The sequence below is a fragment of the Wyeomyia smithii genome, chromosome 3 (assembly GCF_029784165.1).
Source record: "Wyeomyia smithii strain HCP4-BCI-WySm-NY-G18 chromosome 3, ASM2978416v1, whole genome shotgun sequence".
In the NCBI taxonomy this organism is placed as follows: domain Eukaryota; kingdom Metazoa; phylum Arthropoda; class Insecta; order Diptera; family Culicidae; genus Wyeomyia; species Wyeomyia smithii.
The window spans coordinates 272,933,539-272,956,282 of NC_073696.1; the positions used below are offsets into that span (position 1 = coordinate 272,933,539).

The 22,744-nt window shown below is 39.0% G+C and overlaps 4 protein-coding genes across 4 annotated transcripts; 2 read left to right on the forward strand and 2 right to left on the reverse strand.

Annotated features, from left to right (window-relative positions):
- The first annotated feature begins 286 nt into the window (after window positions 1-286).
- Window positions 287-1,924, forward strand: LOC129732391 (estradiol 17-beta-dehydrogenase 11-like). The gene is made up of 5 exons (XM_055693243.1): window positions 287-865; window positions 1,004-1,180; window positions 1,238-1,494; window positions 1,557-1,685; window positions 1,744-1,924. The coding sequence occupies exons 1-5, from the start codon at window positions 491-493 to the stop codon at window positions 1,814-1,816; spliced, it is 1,011 nt and encodes a 336-aa protein (XP_055549218.1). The 5' UTR covers window positions 287-490; the 3' UTR covers window positions 1,817-1,924.
- A 68-nt stretch (window positions 1,925-1,992) lies between these two features.
- On the reverse strand, window positions 1,993-9,055 carry LOC129732400 (17-beta-hydroxysteroid dehydrogenase 13-like). The gene is made up of 5 exons (XM_055693251.1): window positions 7,895-9,055; window positions 7,674-7,838; window positions 7,331-7,587; window positions 7,135-7,263; window positions 1,993-7,074 (listed from the first exon to the last, which is right to left on the reverse strand). The coding sequence occupies exons 1-5, from the start codon at window positions 8,225-8,227 to the stop codon at window positions 7,023-7,025; spliced, it is 936 nt and encodes a 311-aa protein (XP_055549226.1). The 5' UTR covers window positions 8,228-9,055; the 3' UTR covers window positions 1,993-7,022.
- Window positions 8,430-17,835, forward strand: LOC129732399 (estradiol 17-beta-dehydrogenase 11-like). The gene is made up of 5 exons (XM_055693249.1): window positions 8,430-8,839; window positions 8,918-9,094; window positions 9,155-9,411; window positions 17,428-17,556; window positions 17,623-17,835. Exons 1-5 carry the CDS (start codon window positions 8,474-8,476, stop codon window positions 17,675-17,677), a joined length of 984 nt encoding a protein of 327 aa, XP_055549224.1. The 5' UTR covers window positions 8,430-8,473; the 3' UTR covers window positions 17,678-17,835.
- On the reverse strand, window positions 17,780-20,531 carry LOC129732398 (endoribonuclease CG2145-like). The gene is made up of 4 exons (XM_055693248.1): window positions 20,133-20,531; window positions 18,733-19,642; window positions 18,244-18,676; window positions 17,780-18,180 (listed from the first exon to the last, which is right to left on the reverse strand). The coding sequence occupies exons 1-4, from the start codon at window positions 20,194-20,196 to the stop codon at window positions 17,947-17,949; spliced, it is 1,641 nt and encodes a 546-aa protein (XP_055549223.1). The 5' UTR covers window positions 20,197-20,531; the 3' UTR covers window positions 17,780-17,946.
- Between the last annotated feature and the right edge of the window lie 2,213 nt (window positions 20,532-22,744).

Sequence of the window (22,744 nt, forward strand, 5' to 3'; positions counted from 1 at the left end):
ATAATGAAAAAGTAACGCAAATAAAACTGTAGAGAAAAAAAAACAATCTTGTTGTTGGGCAAATTTGCTTGAACTACATTATTCATCAAATCTTGTACGTTTGAAGTTCGAACTCTTATCTACACCTAAGGCGAAGATCAAAATCTTCTACCAAGCAAACTGCAAACGATTTACTCCATTGTTGTTAAATAGCCATTCGGATGCATTCGAGCACCGCTAATTATACTTATTGACTATCATCCCAAAATTACCGATAACGAAAAGCCGTCGGTCCAAACAAATGTCGACAAAGCTCCGCAAATCGTCACTCGGTTGCCTGTTCACCTTTGCATTCGAACTTGTACTTTCAGTCTGGTGCGGTGTGGTGACAGTGATAAGATAACAGACACCCAGATCTAATCGAACTAAACTGCTAGCCAAAATCGCTGCTGTCGAACCATCAGTGAGTTGTACCGTTTCGATTCAATAGCAAGCAAAAGGCGTTCCCTCAATGCCTACCAACATGAGCAGTTCGATGGATATCCAATCCCGGCCCTACACGCCTGCGGATCCACTTAAACCGGTTAGTGTGGCGCAACGCGTACTCATCCTTATCCAGGGATTAGTGGATTTGGCGGTAATCTTCGTTTCCAGTATTCCGCTGTGGATTGAAATCGTGTTGGAAACATTCGTGCCGAAGCCACCGAAAAACATCGGAGGACAGTCGGCGCTAGTAACAGGCGGGGCTAATGGAATTGGAAAAGCCATCGCAACCGAACTGGCCAAAGAGGGCTGTAATGTGGTCATCGTCGATGTCGATCACACCAACGCGGAAAAGACAGCCATCGAATTGCGGCAATTCAATGTGTCGACGGTAGCCTACAAGGTAAGTATAAACAAAACCGTTATCATGACGGGGCTTGGCGCGCAATTTACTCTTATTCAGTCGCTGATTGATTGCGGCTGGACTAATCGCGTTTCAAAGGTCGAACGTTGGTCTTACATCATTCCGTACATTTGACAGTGCGATGTCGCAGATTACGAACAAGTGCGCCAACTGCACCGGGAAGTGGAACGAGATGTTGGCCCGATCGACATTTTGGTGAATAATGCCGGCGTGCTGCCTTTCCTGTCGCCGGAAGAGAATCATCCGACGGGTATTAAGCGAATGATGGATGTAAACGTTTTAGCCGGTTTTTGGGTATGATTCCAGCCTGAAGTAAGAACAGCTCAATGATTGTGTTGATTTGTTTGACAGACCGTGGACCAATTTCTGCCCAGTATGATGCGACGTCGCAAGGGTCACATCGTCGCGATTGCTTCCGCTTCGTCTTACACCCCGGTGGGGTGGATGCGTACCTACGTCACCTCGAAGTACGCTGTCCGGGGCTACATGGAAGCACTGGACGAAGAAATCTACCTGAAGGGTCAATCGCAGTCGGTGCAGACAACTACGGTGTTTCCGTTTATTATCAACACACGCAAGCAGCTGATAGAGAGGATGAAACGAATGCCGTTTGTTTAGCGTTTCTTGTCAATTGGTATATTTGGGGTTAATTGTTTGTGGTTCGTTCCAGGGGCGTGGCAACGATGCCAGTTTTTTCACCCGAAGAAACCGCAAAGACGGTAATCAACGCCATCAAAGCCAACAAACGAAAGGTCGTTGTCCCGTCAAGAATCAAAGCTTGGCAGCTCAGTTTATACGAGTGAGAATGTTGTAGCGAAAATTTTATAACGCTTTTGTGTAACTTTTCACTCTTACAGGCACATCCCAATCAAAATTCGACGACTGATGGATGTAACTGTCATGAAAGGTAGACCAATCGTGTTGGATTAGAGGTGACAATAGCTTTCAGATGTTTGATTTTTTGCGTTTCAACAGTCGAAAATTGTAACGAATGATATATTGTAGCTTATTATGTTTAGATAACAGTGCATCGAATAAATCAAGAAGATTGTTGATCTCTGTAGAATTCTCGTATCTTTATTTGAAATTCACCGTGAGAGCGCTGATTAAACTAAACGTTTTGAAAAATCCCTAATACACACGGTTTTGTTTACCTCAAAATCGCCACAAATAACAACGACTTAAAATTGAATTTATTCATTACCTTTAGTTCTAATCCAATATTATAGTAATCGGCGTTGCGCCTTCAATAAATAACGAAGAAGGTTCAACTTTCTCGTTAGTCTCATGTTGGTTTAATGCCATTTTTGTGTCATTCATGTGCTAAATTTTACGTTGCCTTTACATCATTTCAAAATAGTCTTGTTTTATGTAATTTTTCTCCCATTTTTGCTTCATTTATATGCACATGTTGGTTCTTCTTATACCTTCTTGCTTTTAAATTATCTTGTTGCCATTCGGTTGGGTTTCTATTTCGTCAATTATATGCAGATTGTGAAGTATTTTTGTACATTTGTTGTGCCATTTCCGGTTTATTTTTGTGCCCTTTTCGTTCGTTTTATCATATTGTTATATAATTTGTGTGTAATTTTTACTATCGTTTTTAATATTCTTATGCTTTTTTTCAATTTTTTCTGAATTTCTTTTCCAATTTAAATTTATGGCATTTTCAAAATAGTTTCATAACAATTTTAACCCCTTTTTGCTTCATTGTTGTGATATTTCGACACTCTTTTTTCATTTTTGCGTTATTTTTTTGAACTATCGTGTCAGTTTTTAATATTTTCTTATTTATTGATTTGTAATTTTTGTAACAACTCCATGTTTCACTTTTATATTCTTTGTAAGATAGTTTTCTGGCATTCTGGTGCATCGTTTGCGTCAGTATTCAATTATTTTCATATCTTTTTGTTATTTTTGTCCATTTAACCCCTTTTTGCTGTAAGTTTTCTCCCATTTTTGCGTTAATATTCTCTGTTATTCTGTCGTCTAACGTTTTTTTTTGCCTATTTCTGCATTATTTTCTTTATTTTTATTATTATTTTTTTTTAGTTTCCAGAAGTAAATGTAGTAATGAAGATAGAAAATTAAATTAACTGAAAATTTAGTTTAGAAAGTATTATTTTTCTGTTAATAATGTCTGTTTCGAGTCATATTTGGCGGTGTTGTTTCGTTATAATTGCAACATTTTTTATCAATTTTGTTTCATTTTTGCATAATATCGTGTTGTTGCGGTCATTATTGCATCATTTCGTGTCGTTTGGCATTGATTTTAGTATATAGTTTTCGCCATATTTTTTTTTATTTCTGCAACAGTTTCTGTCATTTTTCTATCATTTTCGCATTATTCTTATGCCGCATCTCGTTTTTACTCTTTTCGTCTAATTTTTGTGTTTGTTACATGCATTTTTCATTTCTGCCATTTTTGCGTCAGTTCCTTATCTGTTTTAAATCTTTTTGCATTATTTTTTTGTTATTGTATTGTTTTAATCTTTATGTTTTCTCCCAACTTTTTTTTTGTATTTTTATACGTTTTCATACCTTTTTCGGGTCATTTTCTATGCCGTTTTACATCGTGTTTTCGTAATTTTTCTAAAATTTTCATGTAGTTTTCATGTCATTGTTGCTCTGTAGTGTGTTTTTATTTTTTATTTTTTTTTTGTCATGTTAGTATATTTTTTCTGTTTAAGCAACTTATGCATTTTTTAACCAAATTTCATATTATTTCGTATTATTTCTGCCTTTTTATGACTCTTATGTTTGCATTAGTTTCTCATTATTTAATTTTCACACTATGTTTATGCATTTGTTTCCATATTTGTCTGCTCTTTTCGCCGCATTTTTATGTTTATTTCATGTCAGTTTTGCACTATTTGTTTTTTTTCTACCATTTTTGCATCAGTTTTGGGTCGTTGCCTTACCTGTTTTGATTCTTTTTTGTGTTTTTTTTTTGTTTTGAGTCATTTTTGTGTTATTTTTCTTATAATTAGTTTCAATCTTCTTTTTACCACTAGTTTTTGCGTTTTTGTAATATTTTTACCGCTTTGTGTCATTTTGCATTGTTTTTGCGTATTTTTTATCAAATTTTTATGTTACTTGTGTTATTTTTTGACACTTATGCTTTTTTCTGAAAATGCGTTGCGGCACTAACTTTAAAAACCCATATCGTTAGAACAAAAAATAACACCACCTCGAAATTTTCTGGGAAGTCTCGAAATTTCGTCAAAAATACTTGTGATTTTTATCAGATTTTTCAGTGTCAACATAGTGTAGAACATGGATTTTCAACATATTGTTTTAATTAGTTACTATTAAAAAAAACATTTTATTCTCCAAAAAAAAATTTTCGTAAACTACAATTTAGGATGCATCTGCTGTGAAAATTTTATCAAATTCGATGCAATATTTTTAAAAATATGTCTATTTGAAAACAATTTTGACCTAAATTTCAAATGACAATAACAACTTGAAAACTTACTCAATTTCAATAAAAATTGGAAAATCATCTTCACGAGTGTAACTCTTGAAGTTTTTAATACTTATTTGAAAAAATAGACATCGCGATTCTTGGTGATCCGTTTCACGAATTCTGACCCCATGAAAAGATCATTGTTGAAAATTACATTTTTTGAGGTTTTATCAAACTTTACTCACTACTTCAACGTAATTAACCCTTAATTAAAATTACTTTGAGTAAATTCAATACTTTTTTTGTTATTTGGAAACTTGTTTGAACAAATTTAATTGAGTTTTGACTGAGTTAGAAGAATTTTTCGAGAATATGAAAAATTACATGCATGCAAGGGTTAACTTTGACAGGTATGTGAATTATGCAAAAGTTGCATTTAAGGACACGTAAACGTTGCCTAGTCTGTATCTTTTGATTAGTATTTTTTATCACGAATTTTCAGGTGATCAACTTCACCCCACTGATCAATTTCACCCTATTCCACGGTATTTTATTGAAATTTTTATGTTTTTTCACTTGTTTTTGCCTTTTTGTATAATTTTATTGAGTCATTTTGTATGCCATTTTGCATCATTTTTACTTAATTTCGATATCATTTTCGTGTTGTTTTTTATCATTTCTGCTCTGTGTTTTGTATTTTCTCCTTTATATTTTTGTTATTTTGCTATAAATTGTTTATCTGTTTCAGAAACTTATACATTTTCTTGTGAAAATGTCATGTCTCATTCGTATTACTTTTGCCTTTTTATAACTCTAATTTTTGTATCTATTTTCTACTTCCCTGTCCTTTTTTACTTCTTTCGTTTCCTTTTCTGCTATTTTTTCAGCTCGTTTTGCCCTATTTTTATGCCTATTTATGGTATTTTTATAATGTTTGTTTTATTTTTCTGTCATTTTTGGTTTAGTTTTCTGTGTTTTGTTGTTATCTTTTGAATTTCTGTATCCTTTTATATGTTTTGATGTCGTTTTTAATACTTTTTCAAGTAATTTTCATCATTGTTTTCCCTCTGTCTTTTATTTTGGGCATATTTTTTCTGCTTCAGCAAATTATGCATTTTGTTGATAGTGTATTTATTCTAATTATTTATTACCTTATTTCTTGGTGCACTGATTTTTGTTTCTTGCTAACGTTGTTTTCATGTCTTCTTCGAGTCATGTTTATATTTGTTTGTTTTCTGCTACTTTTTTTGTTTTATTTTTTTGTTGGCCTAATTTTTGCCTTACGCTTTTCGAATTCCTCTCGAAATATTTTTGCGTTATTTATGTATATATCGCGTCATTTTAGCATTATTCCTTCTATTATTTAATTGTATGTTCTTCTATATCATTTTTGTAATATTTTTGCGTATTTTTAATCATTTTTGTGATATTTTTGTGACATTTTTTGTTATTTTTGCTTTTTTTCTTGTTATATATGTATCTTTTTTGCGTCAGTTATATCTACTTTGAGTCATTGCGTAGATTGCGCATAATTTCTGCGTTGTTGCGTCATTTTATGTTTATTACGTGTCACTTTAGTTTTCTTTTTCATTCCTAATTTGCCATTTTCATAATATTTTTGTTTAAATTTTACATAATGATTTTGTCGTTTTTATATCTATTTCACGTCGTTTGTACACCATTTTAGTGTTTTTTTTTTTCTATCATTTCCGCATTATGTTTATGTTATTAGCATAATTTGCACCTTTGTTGTGTTTTTTTTATGTTCTCCCATACCATTATGCATGATTTTTGTTGTAGTTTTTCGGCAATTATTTTTTTTTGTTTTTGTATAATTTTTGTGTTGGTTGTCACTCATTTCTATTTAAATTTCTATTTAAATTTCAGTTTTGAACTACTTCCTGTTATTCATTTGTTCATTTTACGTTTTTCATGTCTATTTTGTGTTATTGTATGATTTTGTTATATTTCTGCTAATTTGCATAATTATATTGTTGGTTTATTATTTTACCTTCATCTCTTTTTTGTCTTTTCTCTTGTCATTTTTATATTATTTTTTATTGTCAATTTTTCGTTTTTTATGTAATTTTAGTTTTATTTTGCAGTGTATTGTTCAGTTTTCACCTTTCATATATTTTTTGTATCATTTTTCTCTCAGTTTTGTATCTATTTTAATCCTTTTCAGCTTTCCTTTTTTTAACTATTTTTGGTAATTGTTTATGTTTATTTCATCTCATTATATAACTCTTTTTGTTTGTTTCTGCTAGTTTTGCATTATTTTTCTGTTGGTGTTTTTTTTCTCTAATTTGAATGTTTTTTTTGTGTCGAAAATGGTGCAAAATTTCGTTACAATTTTTCTGTCATTTCGGCAATTCTTGCATGAATTCTACTTTATTTTTTATCTTTCCATCGTCATGTTTGTTCTAATTTGTTTTTTATAATTCTCCAATTGTTTAGTTGTTTCGTTTTGTTTTATTTTGTTTGACTTACAACTTGACGCAGAACAATTAGCCTGCTTCACTCCAAAACAGAACAAGGAATCGACATTTTTTGTAACAATTTTGAAGGTTTTCTTTAATCTATTCAAAAAAATACCCAACCCATTAAATTATCACTGTAAACACATTGCATGTTGCTTGCCTCTCAATATTATACTTTAGTTTTTGTTTACGGATTTAATAGATTATTTCTTCTTTGGTAGATGCGTACTGATGACCGTAGTTTAAATCACTTAAATATAGTTCGCGTATAAAGTCGAGTTATCTCTTTCGGCAAATCCCTGAGAAAAAAAAATCGTATCAATTTGGCACAATATCATAACCTCTTCCGTAATACTCACTCAAATTTCGCAACTTGCAGTGCCGTGTTTGACTGATAGATCACAAGCTTTCTCGTATCTCGTTGAACGGCTTCCACAATTCGCCTACCGGCCTCTTCCGGACTGTAGACAGGTCGGTTCCAGACGTACCTGTTAATTATACAACGCGACAAATTCGAACTATACATTTTAACTATCGTCAAAATAATAAACTCACGGTAACATACGCAGCTGATCAGTACACTCCTCACGTGCGTTGATAATCCCCGGAAAAACGGTAGTGGTTTTGATCCGCTTCTCGAAGCCGGCGTGAAAGATTTCATCGTGCAGTTCTTCCATGAAGCCACGAATGGCGTACTTCGTAGTGTTGTAACTTCTTGTGTAACCCTCCGGCAGGTAGGCCAACAGCGAGGATAGTCCCACGATATGACCCTGGCGCCTTTCGTACATTCCCGGCAGAAACGTTTTGATCGTCTACGAACAGTTCGGAATTCATCGGACGCAATTACACTAAAGTCGCTTTTCACGCGGGTGTATTCTGATTTGACCTAGTTACTCACCCAAAAGTGACTAAGTATATTAACATTGACCATTCGTCTAATGTTTTCCGGACTGTACTCATCAGGCACCAGAAAAGGTAGAACACTAGCGTTGTTAACTAGAATATCGATCGGACCAATCTCCCGTCCTAGTTGATCGATTTCCTCATAACTGGAAACGTCCACCTGGAAGAAAAAACATTTTTAATTTCATCCTCTAATCAGCAAAGTATCAAACTAACCTTGTAAAAAGCCGCCTTTCCGTTGGTTTCATCGATATCGATAATGACCACATTGCAACCGCTTCGGGCAAGTTCCAGGGCAACCGCGCGTCCAATTCCGTTAGAACCTCCCGTCACTAAGGCATTCCAGCCGGTAATATTTTTCGGAGGACCAGGAAACAATCGTTGTACCAGCAGACAAATCCACACCGGAACACTTTTCACAAAAAACTCCAATAAATACACAAAACGTTTCACACGATCGAAGGGAGATTTTGGCTCAACTGGAGTGGCCGGATTGTAGGGTCGTTTGTAGAATTCCGCCAAGCTACCGGCGTCCGTTTCTGAGCTCATTTTTTTCTGATTCTGCAACACTAACTGACCAACGAGCCAAGGGTGAGTAAGTGGTACTTACCGTGCACTGCTTGTTTTTGTTCTGTGGTGCAATTCTTCCTTAACCTTAAACTGGTTTTTTCACAACAGCTTACCTACGCGGCGGCGTGTTTTATTTTTTCTGGTTGAGCGATTTTCGTCTGCATGCGAGTGTGCGGCTCGGATGCATCGGTTCAGTTGTGGTTCTGCTGTCAGCCGGAGCGCAGAATGGGAAGTCTCCAAGAGTTCCAAAAGTTACCGTACAATCCGGCAGCTCCGTTAAAATCGCGTCCCCCGTTGGTGACCGCTGTGCTGGTGCTGAAAATCGTCTTCAACGTGGTGATTTTTCTTGGCAAGTTAATCCCGCTGGTGGTGTATTTGTTGCTGAGAAAGCTAACGGTTTGGCGAAAGCCAAAGGACATCAAAGGGTGGCTTGCTTTGGTTACTGGCGGTGCCAATGGATTGGGTCGTGCGATAGCGATCGAATTGGCCAAGCAGGGATGCAACGTTGCCGTGGCCGACTTGGATGAGTACAATGCTTTGCGCACGGCATTGGAACTTCGCTATTATGGGGTGAAAGCCGCCTCGTACAAGGTAGGTTGGTAAGTGACGTGTGAGGCCTTGAAGATTTAATGAATGTAGCTAATGACGTTTACTGGCGGTGTGGCTCAGATCGATGTGGCGTGTCCCGAGCAGGTACAAGAACTGCAGCGTAGAATTGAAGCCGATCTTGGACCGGTGGACATCCTGGTGAACAATGCCGGATTGGTGCCGTTTTTAGTTTCGGATGAGTACGTGCCGGAAAATCTCCAACGGCTGATGAATGTTAATATTTTGGCTAATTTCTATGTAAGTTAGATTGATCGAATAATAATTCAAGCAGTTTGAACAGTTACACTCCTATTTTAGACGGTCAACACATTTCTCCCCGGTATGTACGCTCGACAGAAAGGTCACATCGTTACCATCGCGTCAGCTGCCGCCTACATTCCGCTTGGATTAATGCGACACTATTCGACAACAAAATACGCCATGAAAGGCTTCATGGAGGAGCTTCGCGACGAAATCAAACTGGCCGGTCAGACTAAATTTATTAAAACCACCACGATTTTTCCCTTTCAACTTAACACCAGAAAAGAGCTGGTGGATGCTGTTTTAAAGATGCCGTAAGTGTTTATCAGTAGGTAGTAAAATTGTGCAAACATTGAAGGAAGTACACTGGGGTCGCTTTTTACGCGGGTTGTTTTTATGCGTTTAAACGGGATATTTTTACAATAACGCGGATTATTTTAACTCGATTCGGAAGATTATTTGTACGCGGTATCAAATAAGTTTAGTAAAAATATATCTAATCTAATCTTTCAAATGTGGTACAACCAACCGCGTAAAAGCGACCCCAGTGTAGTGAAACAGTAAAACAAAATTAACGATATTTTAATCATAAAGCACCGATCCTTTATGATTAAAATATCGTTAATTATAGTATAGCTAAACCAGACCAAATATTTTTATCATTTCGGTGTTTTATGGGAATCACTTCACGGTGAAATCAGAATGAAATGAATTCAGTCCTACTACGGGACTCACGTTAGTGAGAAAAACGTCGCAAAGTGACATCTGCCGTGAAATCTGGATTATTATGAGTGTCATATTACTGAAGTGAAAACGGAAAAAGCGACGTTCCGCGTGGAATTTTTCACGACCATTTTGAAGGGTGAAATAATTTCACGAAGATGGAAAGCTTTTGAAAATGACGTTTTTCTCACTTACGTGAGTCCCGTAATAGGATTTTGTTCACTTCACTCTGATTTCACCGGGAAGTGACTCCCGTAATAAGCACCATTGTGAAATGACTCCCGTAATAAGCACCATCTATTTTTTTATGTCAAATCTCTAAGAAATGCATAAAACGTCGAGTCTTGAAAAAAAAAAAAAAGATTTCTGCAAATCGACTTTCTGGGATTTAGAAATTTTTGAGCTGAGAAACTCATTACACTGGTCTTTTTCTCATTTTTACTTAACCATCAATTTCACTTCACGGAGTCAATTTTTGTCACCTCCCTTCTGGTGGAATCGGGAAAATGTCTCAAGGGTGCTTATTACGGGAGTCACTTCACGGTGATATATATTTCACTCTCACGCTCACTTCACTTTTTTAGACCTATTCCCGATTCCACCTCAAGTGAGGTGACAAAAATCACCTCCGTGGAGTGAGATTAAAAGTAAAGTGAAATTGAGAATAGGACAAGTGAAATGAGATTGTTTCCCAGCTCAAAAATGTCCCGTTTTTCCTCGTTTTTTTAAGATAACACCAGATCTTGACGTGTTCTGCATTTCTAAGACATTCGGCATAAAAAAAAATGTTTTTTTCGGTATCGAAAATTTCCTGAACTAGTTTGCATTTTTTTCATCGGGCAAAAAAATGAAAAATTGACCGCTTTAAGGCACGGATCAAACTCTGATTCGCTTCGTTACTGAAGAATAAATCCAATATCTACCATTAGATCACAAATCAATCAACTTTAAGACTTATGGCAGCTTCGTGGAATCATTTCACCCTTCAAAATGGTGGTGAAATAATTCCACGCGAAACGTCGCTTCTTCCGTTCTCACTTCACTGATATGACACTCATAATAACCCAGACTCCACGGCAGATGTCACTTCGCAACGTTTTTCTCACTTACGTGAGTCCCGTAATAGGATTTTGTTCACTTCACTCTGATTTCACCGTGAAGTGACTCCCGTAATAAGCACCGTCACTTCGCGACGTTTTTGTCACTTACGTGAGTCCCGTAATAGGATTTTGTTCACTCTGATTTCACCATGAAGTGACTCCCGTAATAAGCACCAAGAAGTGAAGTGAGCGTGAAATATATTTTATCGTGAAGTGACTCCCGTAATTAGTACCTTCGAGAAAAATGAATTAGAAGTTCAGTACTCTGTGAATTTAGAAGAGTCTAATATTTCTATGCAATTTTGATGTTATGTTGCGTAGAAATATAACTGAAGAACAGTTGTACGACAGCTCTAATTCGTGAAATTTTTCATGTACTTTCCGAATACTACACTGAAAATAAATCGCACGTTAATCCCTGATGCTCTTTACATATGAGTGTCAATAAACGAACCTAATCATTCTTTTATGTCGACCCATATCGAGTTCTATTGGAATCCACGGTATTTTAACGTGTTTTGGCATTTGGTGTGTGTAGCCATTGAAATCTGAGTGTAAAATGATTGATTTTGGTATGCATGACATGGCAAACCGAAGTGTAAGACACTTGATTTTGTGCTGTGAACTGAAACGCAAATGTATTCCAGGTAGATGTGAAATGTTTCATCTATTAGCACAGAAGTAAGTGGAATTCACTTGGCAGTAACGTGTCTATGTTTTACAGTGTAGTTTTATCGACATCCTTAGAAGAAATTTAGTGTATGACAAGCTTCAAAGTGGCGCTGCAAAACCTTACTTTTCAGTCTTGCACTTTAGAGAAATGGTGTTTTGAGCAAAGTTGTGGATGATGTTGACACAAAAAACTTTGCCGAAGACATTTTCCTTCTTATTCTTTTTGTTTTAAAAATATACTGTTTTAAAATAGACTCGTCTTTGGGATAAGTTTTTTAAAACATCTAAAAACCTGTAGCATTTAGAAGGCAACAATGTTGAATAACTTTGTAGAACACACAAATAGTAAGAAATAAATAATTATCATAATCACTCTACGAAATGGATTGAAACGTTCGTTCTTTCCAGAATATTCATCGCTTGAACTTTGTTTCAAAATCAGCCTTTTTCGATTACAACACACTTCAAAACGTTGGCCAGATTACTGATCACAGCAGGCCTTTTTCAGATTTAAAATGTTCTATTGTCTATTGTTTATTATTTATTTGGCATTTCATCATTATGACATGGCCTGACAAATTTTTTTTCCAATTCACTCGGTTATTAGCTGCCGCTCTCCAGTCCCTGGGACACCGTGTATTCTCCGCCAGATCTCGCTCCACCTGGTCTACCCATCTTGCTCGCTGCGCCCCTGGTAGTCTTTTTCCTGCCGGAATCGAGGCAAACACGATCTTCGCAGGGTAGCTGTTCGGCATTCTTGCAACGTGTCCTGCCCAGTGTATCCGTCCAGCTTACGTCACCTTTTGGGTTGCGCGAGTTCATGGTTCATAATTCGCCTCCATATTCCGTTCTCCTGCACGCCGCCGGAGATCGTCCTTAGTACCCGTCGTTCGAAAACTCCGAGTACTGGCAGGTCTTCCTCGAGCATTGTCCACGTTTCTTGCCCGTACAGAATAACCGGTCTTATGAGCGTTTTGTACAGGTTACACTTCGTACGGGGGCTTAGTCTGTTCGACCGCAAACGCTTGTGGAGCCCATAGTAGGCACAATTTCCGCTGTTCTGCCGACAATGTCCATGTCATCAGCAAAGCAAACGAATGAACTGGATTTGTTGAAAATCGTACCCCGCGTGTTGATGTCCGCTCGATTCATTATACCCTGTAGCGCAATAGTGAATAGCAGGCAGGAGAGACCCTGTCACCCTGTCGAAGCCCACTGCGCGTTTCAAATGACCCGACAATCCATCCGAAATCCGCACACAGCACTGCGTCCCATTTACCGTAGCCTTTATCAGTCTTAACAGCTTCCCCGAAAAGCCGTTTTCGTCCATGCCCTTCTAGATCTTTTTTTGGTCGATAGTGTCATACGCGGCTTTGAAGTCGATGAACAGGTGGTGCATTACTGGAGGATTTGCCGTATGGTGAAGATTTGGTCCGTCGTAGGCCGTCCTTCCACGAAGCCGGCCTGATAACTTCCCACTAATCTGTTGGTTGTAGCCGGCATTCAGGACGGTGATCGTCCGATAGTTCCAACAGTCCAATTTGTCGCCTTTCTTATAGATAGGATAGATAGCTCCATCCTTCCACTCCTCCGGTAGCTGTTCTGTATCCCAAATTCTTGCAATCAGCCGATGCGAACAAATGGCCAGCTTTTCCGGGCCCATCTTCATCAGCTCCGCTCCGAGGCCATCCTCGCAATCCGATTTATTGTTCTTGAGCTGCTTGATGGCATCTCTAACTTCGCCTATCGTTGGGGCTGGCACGTCTTCTACATTAGCCGCACCGACGGGATCGCTTTATTCGCCATTGTCTCCTACCTGGGCGCCATTCAGGTGTTCGTCGAAGTGCTGCTTCCACTGTTCGATCACCTCACGATCGTCTGTCAGAATACTACCATCTTTATCCCGACACATTTCGGCTCGCGGCACAAGGCCTCTGCGGGATGCCTTGAGCTTCCAGCTCTGCAAACTCCTCCTCCACCAGGCGGCGCTCTTTCTCCCGGAAGATTTGGGTTCACTGCATCTTCTTCTGTCTATGTCTTTCCACGTTCTGCAGAGTGGCACTGCGCATCTTATCAGCCAGCGCCTACATTCGTCGTCAAACTACTCTTCTCGTTGGGTTCCTCCCACAGCCCGATGACTGCTTCAGTCGCGCGAGATTTAACCAAGGCGGGCGTCGATACCGAATGTTGTTAACAAAGGAAAGTTTTGGGCGCATCTTAACCATCACCAGGTAGTGGTCCGAGTCGACGTTAGCGCTTCTATAGGATCTGACGTCAATGATGTCTGAGAAGCGCCGAAGTCAATCAGAACGTGGTCGATTTGTGTGTCCGTCTGATTTGGTGACCTTCAGGTGTACTTGTGTAGGAGGTTGTGCTGGAAGCAGGTTCTACGCACGGCCATCTTCTTGGAGGCGGCGGAGTCGATGAGTCTTGGGCCCATCTCGTTGGTCCACTGGCGCGCGCTGAACCCTCCAATCACCGATTTGTGTTCCTCCTCCCGGCCGACCTGAGCGTTGAAATCTCCGATGACGATCTTGATATCATGTTTTGGGCAGTGATCATACTCACGCTCCAACTGCGCATAGAATTCATTTTTGTCGTCTTTGGTACTTCCGAATTGAGGGCTGTGCACGTTCACGATGCTGATGTTGAAGGAACGGCCCTCGAGCCTCAACCTGCACATTCGAGGGCTGATTGGCCACCACCCGTCCGCATCTCGCCCTTCACTATAAAATCTGTCCCACCTCAGCACAGTGGTACGACAGCTCAGAAACGTGAACTTAATTCATTTGCTCTCCAAATAATGGTTTTACTGACATACTATCTTCCGAAGATATTTAGTATATAAAAAGGCTCAAATCATGACAAAAATTTTTAGTTCGAAACTCAACCGCTAGTGGCGCTGCAAAATCTAACTTTTTAGGCTTACACTTTAGAGAAATGGTGTCTTCAGCAAAGTCATAGATAAAGTTCTTCCAAAAACTTTGTCGAAAACACTTTTCTTTTAACTCTTCTTGTTTTGAATATGTAACGTTTCTTGTTAGACTTGTTTTTGAAATTAGTTTTTTTTTCAAATATACAAAAACTGTAACATTTAGAAGGTATTAATGTTCGGCATATATTTGTATATCATCAAAACACACAACTTTGTAGAAGACACAAAATAGATAGCTTCCACACAAACCGAGTTATTACCACCATGTTAAAAAATCATCATTTTTTGTACACACCAAGAACACAAAAAAAAAAACAAAAACTAGCAGACGAAACCTGCATAGAATGAAATATTATCATAATCACTCTACGAAATCACTTTGAACGTTTGTCCCTTCCAGTATCTTCATTGCCTAAGTTTTGTTTCAAAAACAGTCTTACTCAACGTTTTCTATGACAATACACGTCAAAACGTTGGCCAGATTACTGTCTTGCCGGAGGACCATCGTGCACAACACTGTTTTGAGTCCCACGTTGGCCCGAGAACGGTAATAGGCCGCCCCTAGCCTGGAGTACAGACGCCGTTTTGAGCCGCTCCTAACATGGAGGACAGACGCTCGGAAACTCAAAAGAGCCCTCCTTTCCTGTCAGTATACGACCAAGTTCCCACCAGGGTTGGTTACGCGATCTTCCCTTGGTTGTTCGTATCCCAGCTGGCGCCACGTGGAGGTCGGGGTAGGAGTGGCTGGATAAAAGGCTAAAGACCACATGTGGGGTCTACTTTATTCCAGTAGGCGCATTTGGCTCCGATGGTACGCATTATCCAGCCGTTCTGCCAGCCAGCTAGTAAGGTTAGATTCACTTAATATTTGATCGCAGCTTTCTATTTACTTACTATCTTACTATATTCTATTTTACTATAGCACAATGATAAGGAAGGTTTGTCTACATAGTGGTGAAAGTTTCATCGAATTCGAGTCAATGGATCAAAAGTTTTTGGGCGATGGAACGTGAAAGACAAGAGAAAATCCGACGTGACGTGGTCAGGTGCAAACATTGCGAAGTGCCTCAAATTTCCCAGAGCAACCGTAAACAGCACGCTGAAACGATTCAATGATACTCTAACGCTGATCACAGCAACCGCAGGAATGGAACGATTGACAAGCAGCTACGATTGAAAATCTGCCTGGGATCACCCTGCGCTTGAAAGTTCTTAGCACCGTACAGCACTGACGAATCTGTCGCCGTGAAGGCCTGAGGTCGTTCTACACCAACAAGCACCCCAACAGGACCATCAAGCAGAATCTCGTTGCGAAACGCCGCGTTAAAATGCTGTATGAGAAAGTCATGAGACATACGTAAAAATGGATTTTGCGCAGCTTTCAGGACAAAAAAATGTGATGTCGCCAAGCGGTTTAAAATCGTGTTCGGTAAAGTTCTGGCCTGGCTCGGCTAGCTCATGGAAGTCATGGATTGGTACAAGGATTAATTAAGAATAATTCCATTCATCCCATCAAATTGCCTAGATTTTCATCCAATACCAAAAAATATTGGGCGATTATCAAGAGCAAGTTGAAGAAAAGTGACAGAACGATTGAAAACCAGCTGATTTAAATGCACGGTGAAAGAAAATGGCGAATCGAATTGATAGTTCCACTGCGCAGAAGATGTAGGCGGTATAAAACGAAAAGTGCGTGAATTCATCTGAAACTCAGACGAATATTTTTTCCGTATTTTTCTTTTAAAGCTCAAAAAAATTGAAGCAAAATGATATCTCAAGACTTCTTAAACGTTTTTTTTTATAAAGATATGTCCCATTTTGTGCGACCAAATATAAAATGGATCAAGCCTGAAATGTGAATGAAATATTATGAAATTTCAAACCAAATTTGACAAGTCGGATCTTTTTATTATATATTTTGAATCATAATCACAACATTACATTGTGGTCCCCGTGGCTCTGTGGTTAGCGATGTCGGTCGCCTAGCTTTCCCACACGGTTGTGATATCGGGTTCGATTCCCGATCGAGTCGAGGATCTTTTCGAGCTGGAAATTGTCTCGACTTACCACTGGGGCACGGTGTATCGTTGTACTTATCCTACACATGCAAAATGTGCCAAAAACAATATCGATAACGAATTCTCTCAACTAATCTAGTAGTTGATCGAGACCGCTATTAGCCCCAAGGCTAAGCGTGCGATATAAAACATTACACAACTAAATTTAAATCAATTTAGGAAGATTCACAACAGAGTAGGCAGTGTGATTTTCCACACACATCTAATATAAATTTTTTTTGCTCTCAGAGTTTTTACTGTGTACTCTTAACATATTCACCTATTATGGACTGGACCTAGATTCATATTTTTCTCCAACGCGATTTACATGACGCAAGCTTGAATTGTTCTAATCAAGAAAAAGATGTTTTGATTTTCCACAACGAAATTTATTACTGTTCGTTTTATCCTACAGTGGGCCCGAGTGTGAACAAAATGCTTGCAGAACATTGATAAATGATATAAAACAATGTTATCTGTTAGCTACTGGAACATATTATTATCAGCAGTTTCTATTAATTTTTCTGTTTTATAATATTTTTTGAGAAATTATATTTTTGAACGCATTTCCGCGAAACGGAGGGGAGTGGTGCCCAGCTATCATACTGTTCGATAAAACGAACCCTTGGTCCAGAATGGGTGGATCTAAGCTCGAGAACTTACACTTCGAACTGTTGATTCTAAACTTCTAAATTCAAAACTTGAAGACTAAGGCTCTAGGTTTTGAATTTTTTACTTAAGTCTTCAAACTTATACCTACTAGCATTAAAATCTGTATTTCAGGTGTCTTTCCTAACAAATTTTCCTAGTTACAACATTGACCAATTTGCTCTCTTTTTCCAGATATTTCTCCAAACTTCCCGTGATCGACCCGGATCAGGCAGCGAAATCGATTGTCCGCTCGATCCGATGCAACAGACGAAAGGCCTTCGCCCCCGATTGGTTCGGAGTATGGCTGATGACGTTTATCGAGTATTTTTTATTACCGGTCATTCCGATTCTGACCACTTTCAAATTTATTCTTGTTATTACTTACAGTGATATGCCCCGGAAGATAAAATACCTCTTTCAGGACCAGTTTCTAGGACAGTGAGAATTAACCAGTTAACGTTTGTTTCCTTGATTATTTTCGGCTCGGACGATTTCACGGTTTGCTGCGTACCGCCGTTACACAGCTGACTAAACAAAGTAACCGTCGTCGTAATAAATGCTTATATTTCTAATCAATTAATATACACGAGTAGTACAAAAGTGCGTAAAACTATTTGAGTATAACAAATCAAAAAAAAAAAAAAAAGAGAGAGGTTAGGTTCCCGCTCTTGATACGTTAATGTCTGTTATTCGTTGCTTCGCAACGATGGTCTAGAAGTTTGGCCAAGCACCACCGATCAGATTCTTGCCCCGATAGCGGAAGGTGAAGGTCTTGATGGTGAACTTTTTACCATTGACAGCCAGCGGGCACTCGGTGTCCGGTCGCATCTGGAAGCACACCGTGTAGAGTGCAATCTCCAGCTCGGGGGAAGTGGCAACGAACAGCGAGTTGGACGGTTTTGATAGTTTGTTGTAGGTTAGTCGGATCTTGGCAATTTCTCCTTTCTAATTAAATTTAAGAAAAAAGTGGTTTTATACTGTTAAAACTAAAGATAGAATAGTACTCACGTTTCCTAGGTCCAGTTTCTTAATGTAACCTTGATAGTCTAAGGTTCCCGTCTTCTCCTGCTCATACAGATACACCCAGTTGTGCAAACCGATCATGGTCCCGTTGCTGACTTCATTTAGGAAAACGTGCTCGAAACCGGAGCTACCAATCTTGCCGTTACCTCGCGAGTACAGCTGGAACCAGATAGTCTTGAGCAGCTCGTGGTGCGTTTTTGGATCAGCCGTCACGACACCCTTCTTCTGCAAGAACAGCATTGCGGTTCGCATCACGTTGGTCGCCAGCAGTGCATCTACGAAGTCGTTTTCCTCCTTTTTCTCCATCGGAGTCACGTATTCGTTGACCATCGTGTCTACCTCGTAGTTGTTGAACAGGGCTCGCATTTTCTCAACCGTTGGTACGGCGTAAACTTGGCGTTCATCGACGGACAGGAAACTACGAGAGAGTTGAGTTGATAGTTACGGAATTGGGATTTCAGTTCAGGTACTTACGGCTCGGGAGCTTCATCTAGAGAGGATGATGACAGCGTTTGTCGTTGATAGTTAGGTCGGACGTATTTGTTTAGTTGAGATGTGTCCTTGGAGAAAAGTTGCTCAGAGAGTGTGGCTAATTCCTCGTCGGTTGCCGTTGGTCCTTCACTGTATCTTGGGGTTGTCTTAGTGGTGGCTCCCGGTGCCGGAGGTTGGGTGGGGACGAAGCTTACACCTGGTTTACCGACCTCCGGAGAAGCTGGCGGTTGTGTTGGCAGAGGTTTGTTCCAAGCGCTGGCTACGGTTGAGGTCGGCACGGAAGCAGGTGTGGGACTTCCAGATTTTGGTGGCAAAGGTGGGAAGGCGTCAATTGTTTTGGGGGTAGATGAAACAGGTTTGGGTGGAATTGGTGGAGGTTTGGGAGCGGAAGCTGCTGTCGTTGGTACCGATGGGATGGGAACATCTTTGGCAGATTTCACGGTGCTCGTAGTTGGGGTTGCCGCAGTGCTCGGAACAGCAGCTTTGACGGTTGGTGTCACTGCTGCGGATTTCGCCGTTGTGGTGGGAATCGCTTTTGTAGTACTGGGAGCAACGGTTGTGGTTGTCTTATCTTTCTTTCCGCCTCCGAAAAGACCACCGAAGAATCCACCAGATTTCTTTGTCGTGGCCGTTGGTTTTGGAGTGGTTGTTGTGGTGGTTGTCGTAGACGTCGTGGTTGCTTCCTTGTCTTTCTTGCTACCTCCTCCGAAAAGACCTCCGAAAAATCCCTTCTTCTTGGTCGTTGTGGGTGCCGGCGTCGTGGTACTGGTCGTTGTCGATGTGACATCTGGCTGCGGTGGGACTGCATCCGGATCGATAGGCGCATAGGAGAGCAATGAAACGTTCGGATCTTCTTCCTTCTTTTTTTTACTACTGCCGAACCATTGAGCATCTGAAATTTAACACAGTCGGAGATAACGAAGGTCAATAGGCGCCGTACACAGAACATAAACCCAGTTGTGCACCGTTGCACTTGAGGTGACTGTTGATTATTATTGTTTTTGTTCTACATTCTATATTGTAGAGGCTAATTGAATCAATCTTAATAGATGTGTTCTACGGTCGTGTGTATGGAATAAATTCAATTTCCTTGCATTTCAACCGTTAAATCGTGATCTCATGGGCAGATGACATCACCCGATCCTTGAATCGAACAACGACTTCATTCGATCATGGTCGATACTCACGTTGGTCGGTAATTACTTTGAAACATTATTTTGTTAATATTTCTAGAGAATCAAAACAAGCCCATATTCGTGGAATCGTTTAACAAATAACGGAAATTCCCACACAAGCAAACTCGCGACGGAATGTGAATTATTGCTTCCACACTAGCGTCACACACATAGGTGAGATCAACTTCTTCCACCAAACCGGCTTACCTGTTAGTGCGGAAAAAGTAATTAACAAAATTACTCCTAAGCAGATCGATCGAGCGGTTCTCATCCTGAACGGGAATTATTCCTCGAATATGAACCAGCTTATCTGCGCTCGATTATGTCACTCTCGGTTTCAGGTGAAAGTAATTATCAACGCTCGTGATCACGTAATTCCAGGGAACTACCCAATCTTAACCGAAAATTTTCAGTCTGCTGGCCTTGAAAGACCTCCAACGCTGCCGGTTGCCGAACGTTGGTGACCCCTGGGCTGTTTGTCTATCAGCTGGATGAGAGATACACAGAAAGAAAACAACAACACTAAAAGTCGTTTTTCGACGACGGAGAGTTTGATTCGGGTGTGTGTGAACACCGAGACGATCGCGAAAGAACTGAAAACCGATGCCGCCGCTGCTGTTCGGCTCTGTGGGCTCTCTATCACGCACGGGCAGTATGTGAGAATTACTCGCTAGCTGGTGGTGATCGATTGATTGGAATTGAATTGAGGAAGGAAGCAAATAGAAAGTCTAACATGTGCGACTAGTGAGAAGTAGGTGAGAATGGGAATTTGCGCTTTTGGATGGAAAACAACCAATACACTCCAAGGTGGGTAAACACTTTGTTTCGAAACTTTTTATCATATATCATTGAGTGGAAGGGTTATTTTCGTAATCAGTTGCACAACAAAAACAACATAATATAACATTCATAGAAGCATTCTTCAAGTTCTCCAAGTTACTTTCCCTAGACGCTCTTTATTATGCTAGAAGATGCTACACAAAAAATCAGTTTTACTGAAACTGGAATAACAATGTTAGTTCATCAATGCAAATGAATTTTCTCATTTAAAAATTTCCCTTAATGATTATAAAGCCGGATCTACATCTTGCTCAATAAATTGGGATAGAATTTCGACATTCTAAAGCAGTGGTTCTCAACCTGTTTTTTTGTCTGCGTACCCCTTGGCGATATTTTTCATATCCATTGTACCCCCTGGCTTGAAATGTCCTCGCAGAGTGGGAGAGAGTAGTGGTAGATCATAGGGGTGTGCGGAACTGGCTTTTCTGGTGTCGAAACGAAACGAAACGGAATTAACCCTTAATTCCGATTTCGCCAAATTAGTCGAAACGAAATCAAGGTGGATTTCGAGTTCTCGAGACGAAACGAAATTGGTCTCTAAATTTCGCGAAATTTCGCGAAATTTCGAAAAATAAAATAAATGTTTCTGAAACATAGCATTACAATGATTTGTAACGTTGGAGCGTACGCTAACGAAGTACCCTTCAGTAGCTGATCGCAAGGTGCTTACCTGGACAACGAAGAGTAACGTAGGTATTCAGATATCGATAAACCGACAATGACGAGAAAATCAAAAATGTTAAAAACTAAAATCTTGATGCATTCATTTATACAGATTATATTGCAGGTAATAGTAGCGCGATAGATACAAATGATATAAAGGTTAAACTCGAAATGTCTTTGTAAATAATAATTTAATGAACTTCTGAACTGATTCTTTTGGTTTGAATGCAACTATGTTTAAAATAGTAATCCTTCTTTCATAGCACTTTCATCAATCAAAATCCAAGTTTTGTCCTAGAGCTCGAACTGGAAAACATGAGAGATGGTAGGTAGGTTTTCAACCATTCCTGTGAGTTTTGGTGTCCCTAGCAAAGATAACTTTCCCAAAGAGTTGTTCCCTATGCAAACGTAAAATCGACGAATCCGATAAGCAATTCCTCGGCGGCCTTCTGATGCATTTCTGCATTCTCTAAAAGCAGCAAAATTCACAGGAATGGTTAAAAAGCTGTAAAACCTTAGGAGGGCAACTTTTTTTTCGCTTTTGTCGACCAGTGTTATTGAATTTTTTTAACACCGTTTAGTCAGACTAGACTAAGTGACAATTTTATCAAATCGAGGAAAACAAAATTTAAGTTAACTATTCTGTAAACTTTGAAGTTTTCAATATTTTTAACTGAGCAGTTCCACAAAAAATGTCTCAGTTTCAATATTTTTTGTCATTTTAGATTTGGCCTAAACTTTGCATAAACGTTTCTATAGGCTGAGAAGCTAGTTAAAATGCTATTTTGGGAGGGTTATTGTGATTATAAATATTTTCAGAGCCAAAAGTTTTTTGATCAGTTTGACGTCTCTGGAAAAGTTTTAGACAGTAATTTTATCTTTCCGATAAAAAAAAACTCTGAAAAATTCATTTTTTTAATGTAAAAGAAACATTAAAATTAACATAAAAAAGCTTATTTTTCAAAAATCTTTTTTTGTGTAAAAATTACAAAAAAAAAAAATACCGAAGCGATGAAGAAATCAAAGAAAAATTAAATTTAAAAAAAAAATTTACAACATGTTTATTTTTGGAAGGACTTTGCCAACTTTGCCAAAGGCACTATGCCAATCAAACCAACTGTTTCGATTATAAAAATATTTTAATTACCCACAGAGTGTCCAATTGGAGATTAAAATTATTTTTTCAGCTAAATCGGTTTGTTTGACTGGCATAACTAGTGTCTCTGGTAAGGTTGTAGAAAATAATTTTGTCCTAAAAAAATATGCCCTGTGAGTTTCTGCGACACCCAAAATAATAAAATGCATTCGGGACCATT

Excerpts from the sequence above, each read along its gene's own strand:
- LOC129732391 (XM_055693243.1), top strand. The coding sequence starts at position 491 with ATGCCTACCAACATGAGCAGTTCGATGGATATCCAATCCCGGCCCTAC. Across the intron at positions 1,181-1,237 it reads ACGTTTTAGCCGGTTTTTGG|ACCGTGGACCAATTTCTGCC; the intron begins GTATGATTCCAG and ends TTTGTTTGACAG. Across the intron at positions 1,686-1,743 it reads TGGCAGCTCAGTTTATACGA|GCACATCCCAATCAAAATTC; the intron begins GTGAGAATGTTG and ends TCACTCTTACAG.
- LOC129732400 (XM_055693251.1), bottom strand. The coding sequence starts at position 8,227 with ATGAGCTCAGAAACGGACGCCGGTAGCTTGGCGGAATTCTACAAACGA. Across the intron at positions 7,264-7,330 it reads GATCAGCTGCGTATGTTACC|GTACGTCTGGAACCGACCTG; the intron begins GTGAGTTTATTA and ends TATAATTAACAG. Across the intron at positions 7,075-7,134 it reads CTGCAAGTTGCGAAATTTGA|GGATTTGCCGAAAGAGATAA; the intron begins GTGAGTATTACG and ends TTTTTTTCTCAG.
- LOC129732399 (XM_055693249.1), top strand. The coding sequence starts at position 8,474 with ATGGGAAGTCTCCAAGAGTTCCAAAAGTTACCGTACAATCCGGCAGCT. Across the intron at positions 9,412-17,427 it reads GATGCTGTTTTAAAGATGCC|ATATTTCTCCAAACTTCCCG; the intron begins GTAAGTGTTTAT and ends CTCTTTTTCCAG. Across the intron at positions 17,557-17,622 it reads TGGCTGATGACGTTTATCGA|TGATATGCCCCGGAAGATAA; the intron begins GTATTTTTTATT and ends TATTACTTACAG.
- LOC129732398 (XM_055693248.1), bottom strand. The coding sequence starts at position 20,196 with ATGAGAACCGCTCGATCGATCTGCTTAGGAGTAATTTTGTTAATTACT. Across the intron at positions 19,643-20,132 it reads TACTTTTTCCGCACTAACAG|ATGCTCAATGGTTCGGCAGT; the intron begins GTAAGCCGGTTT and ends GTTAAATTTCAG. Across the intron at positions 18,181-18,243 it reads AGAAACTGGACCTAGGAAAC|AAAGGAGAAATTGCCAAGAT; the intron begins GTGAGTACTATT and ends AAATTTAATTAG.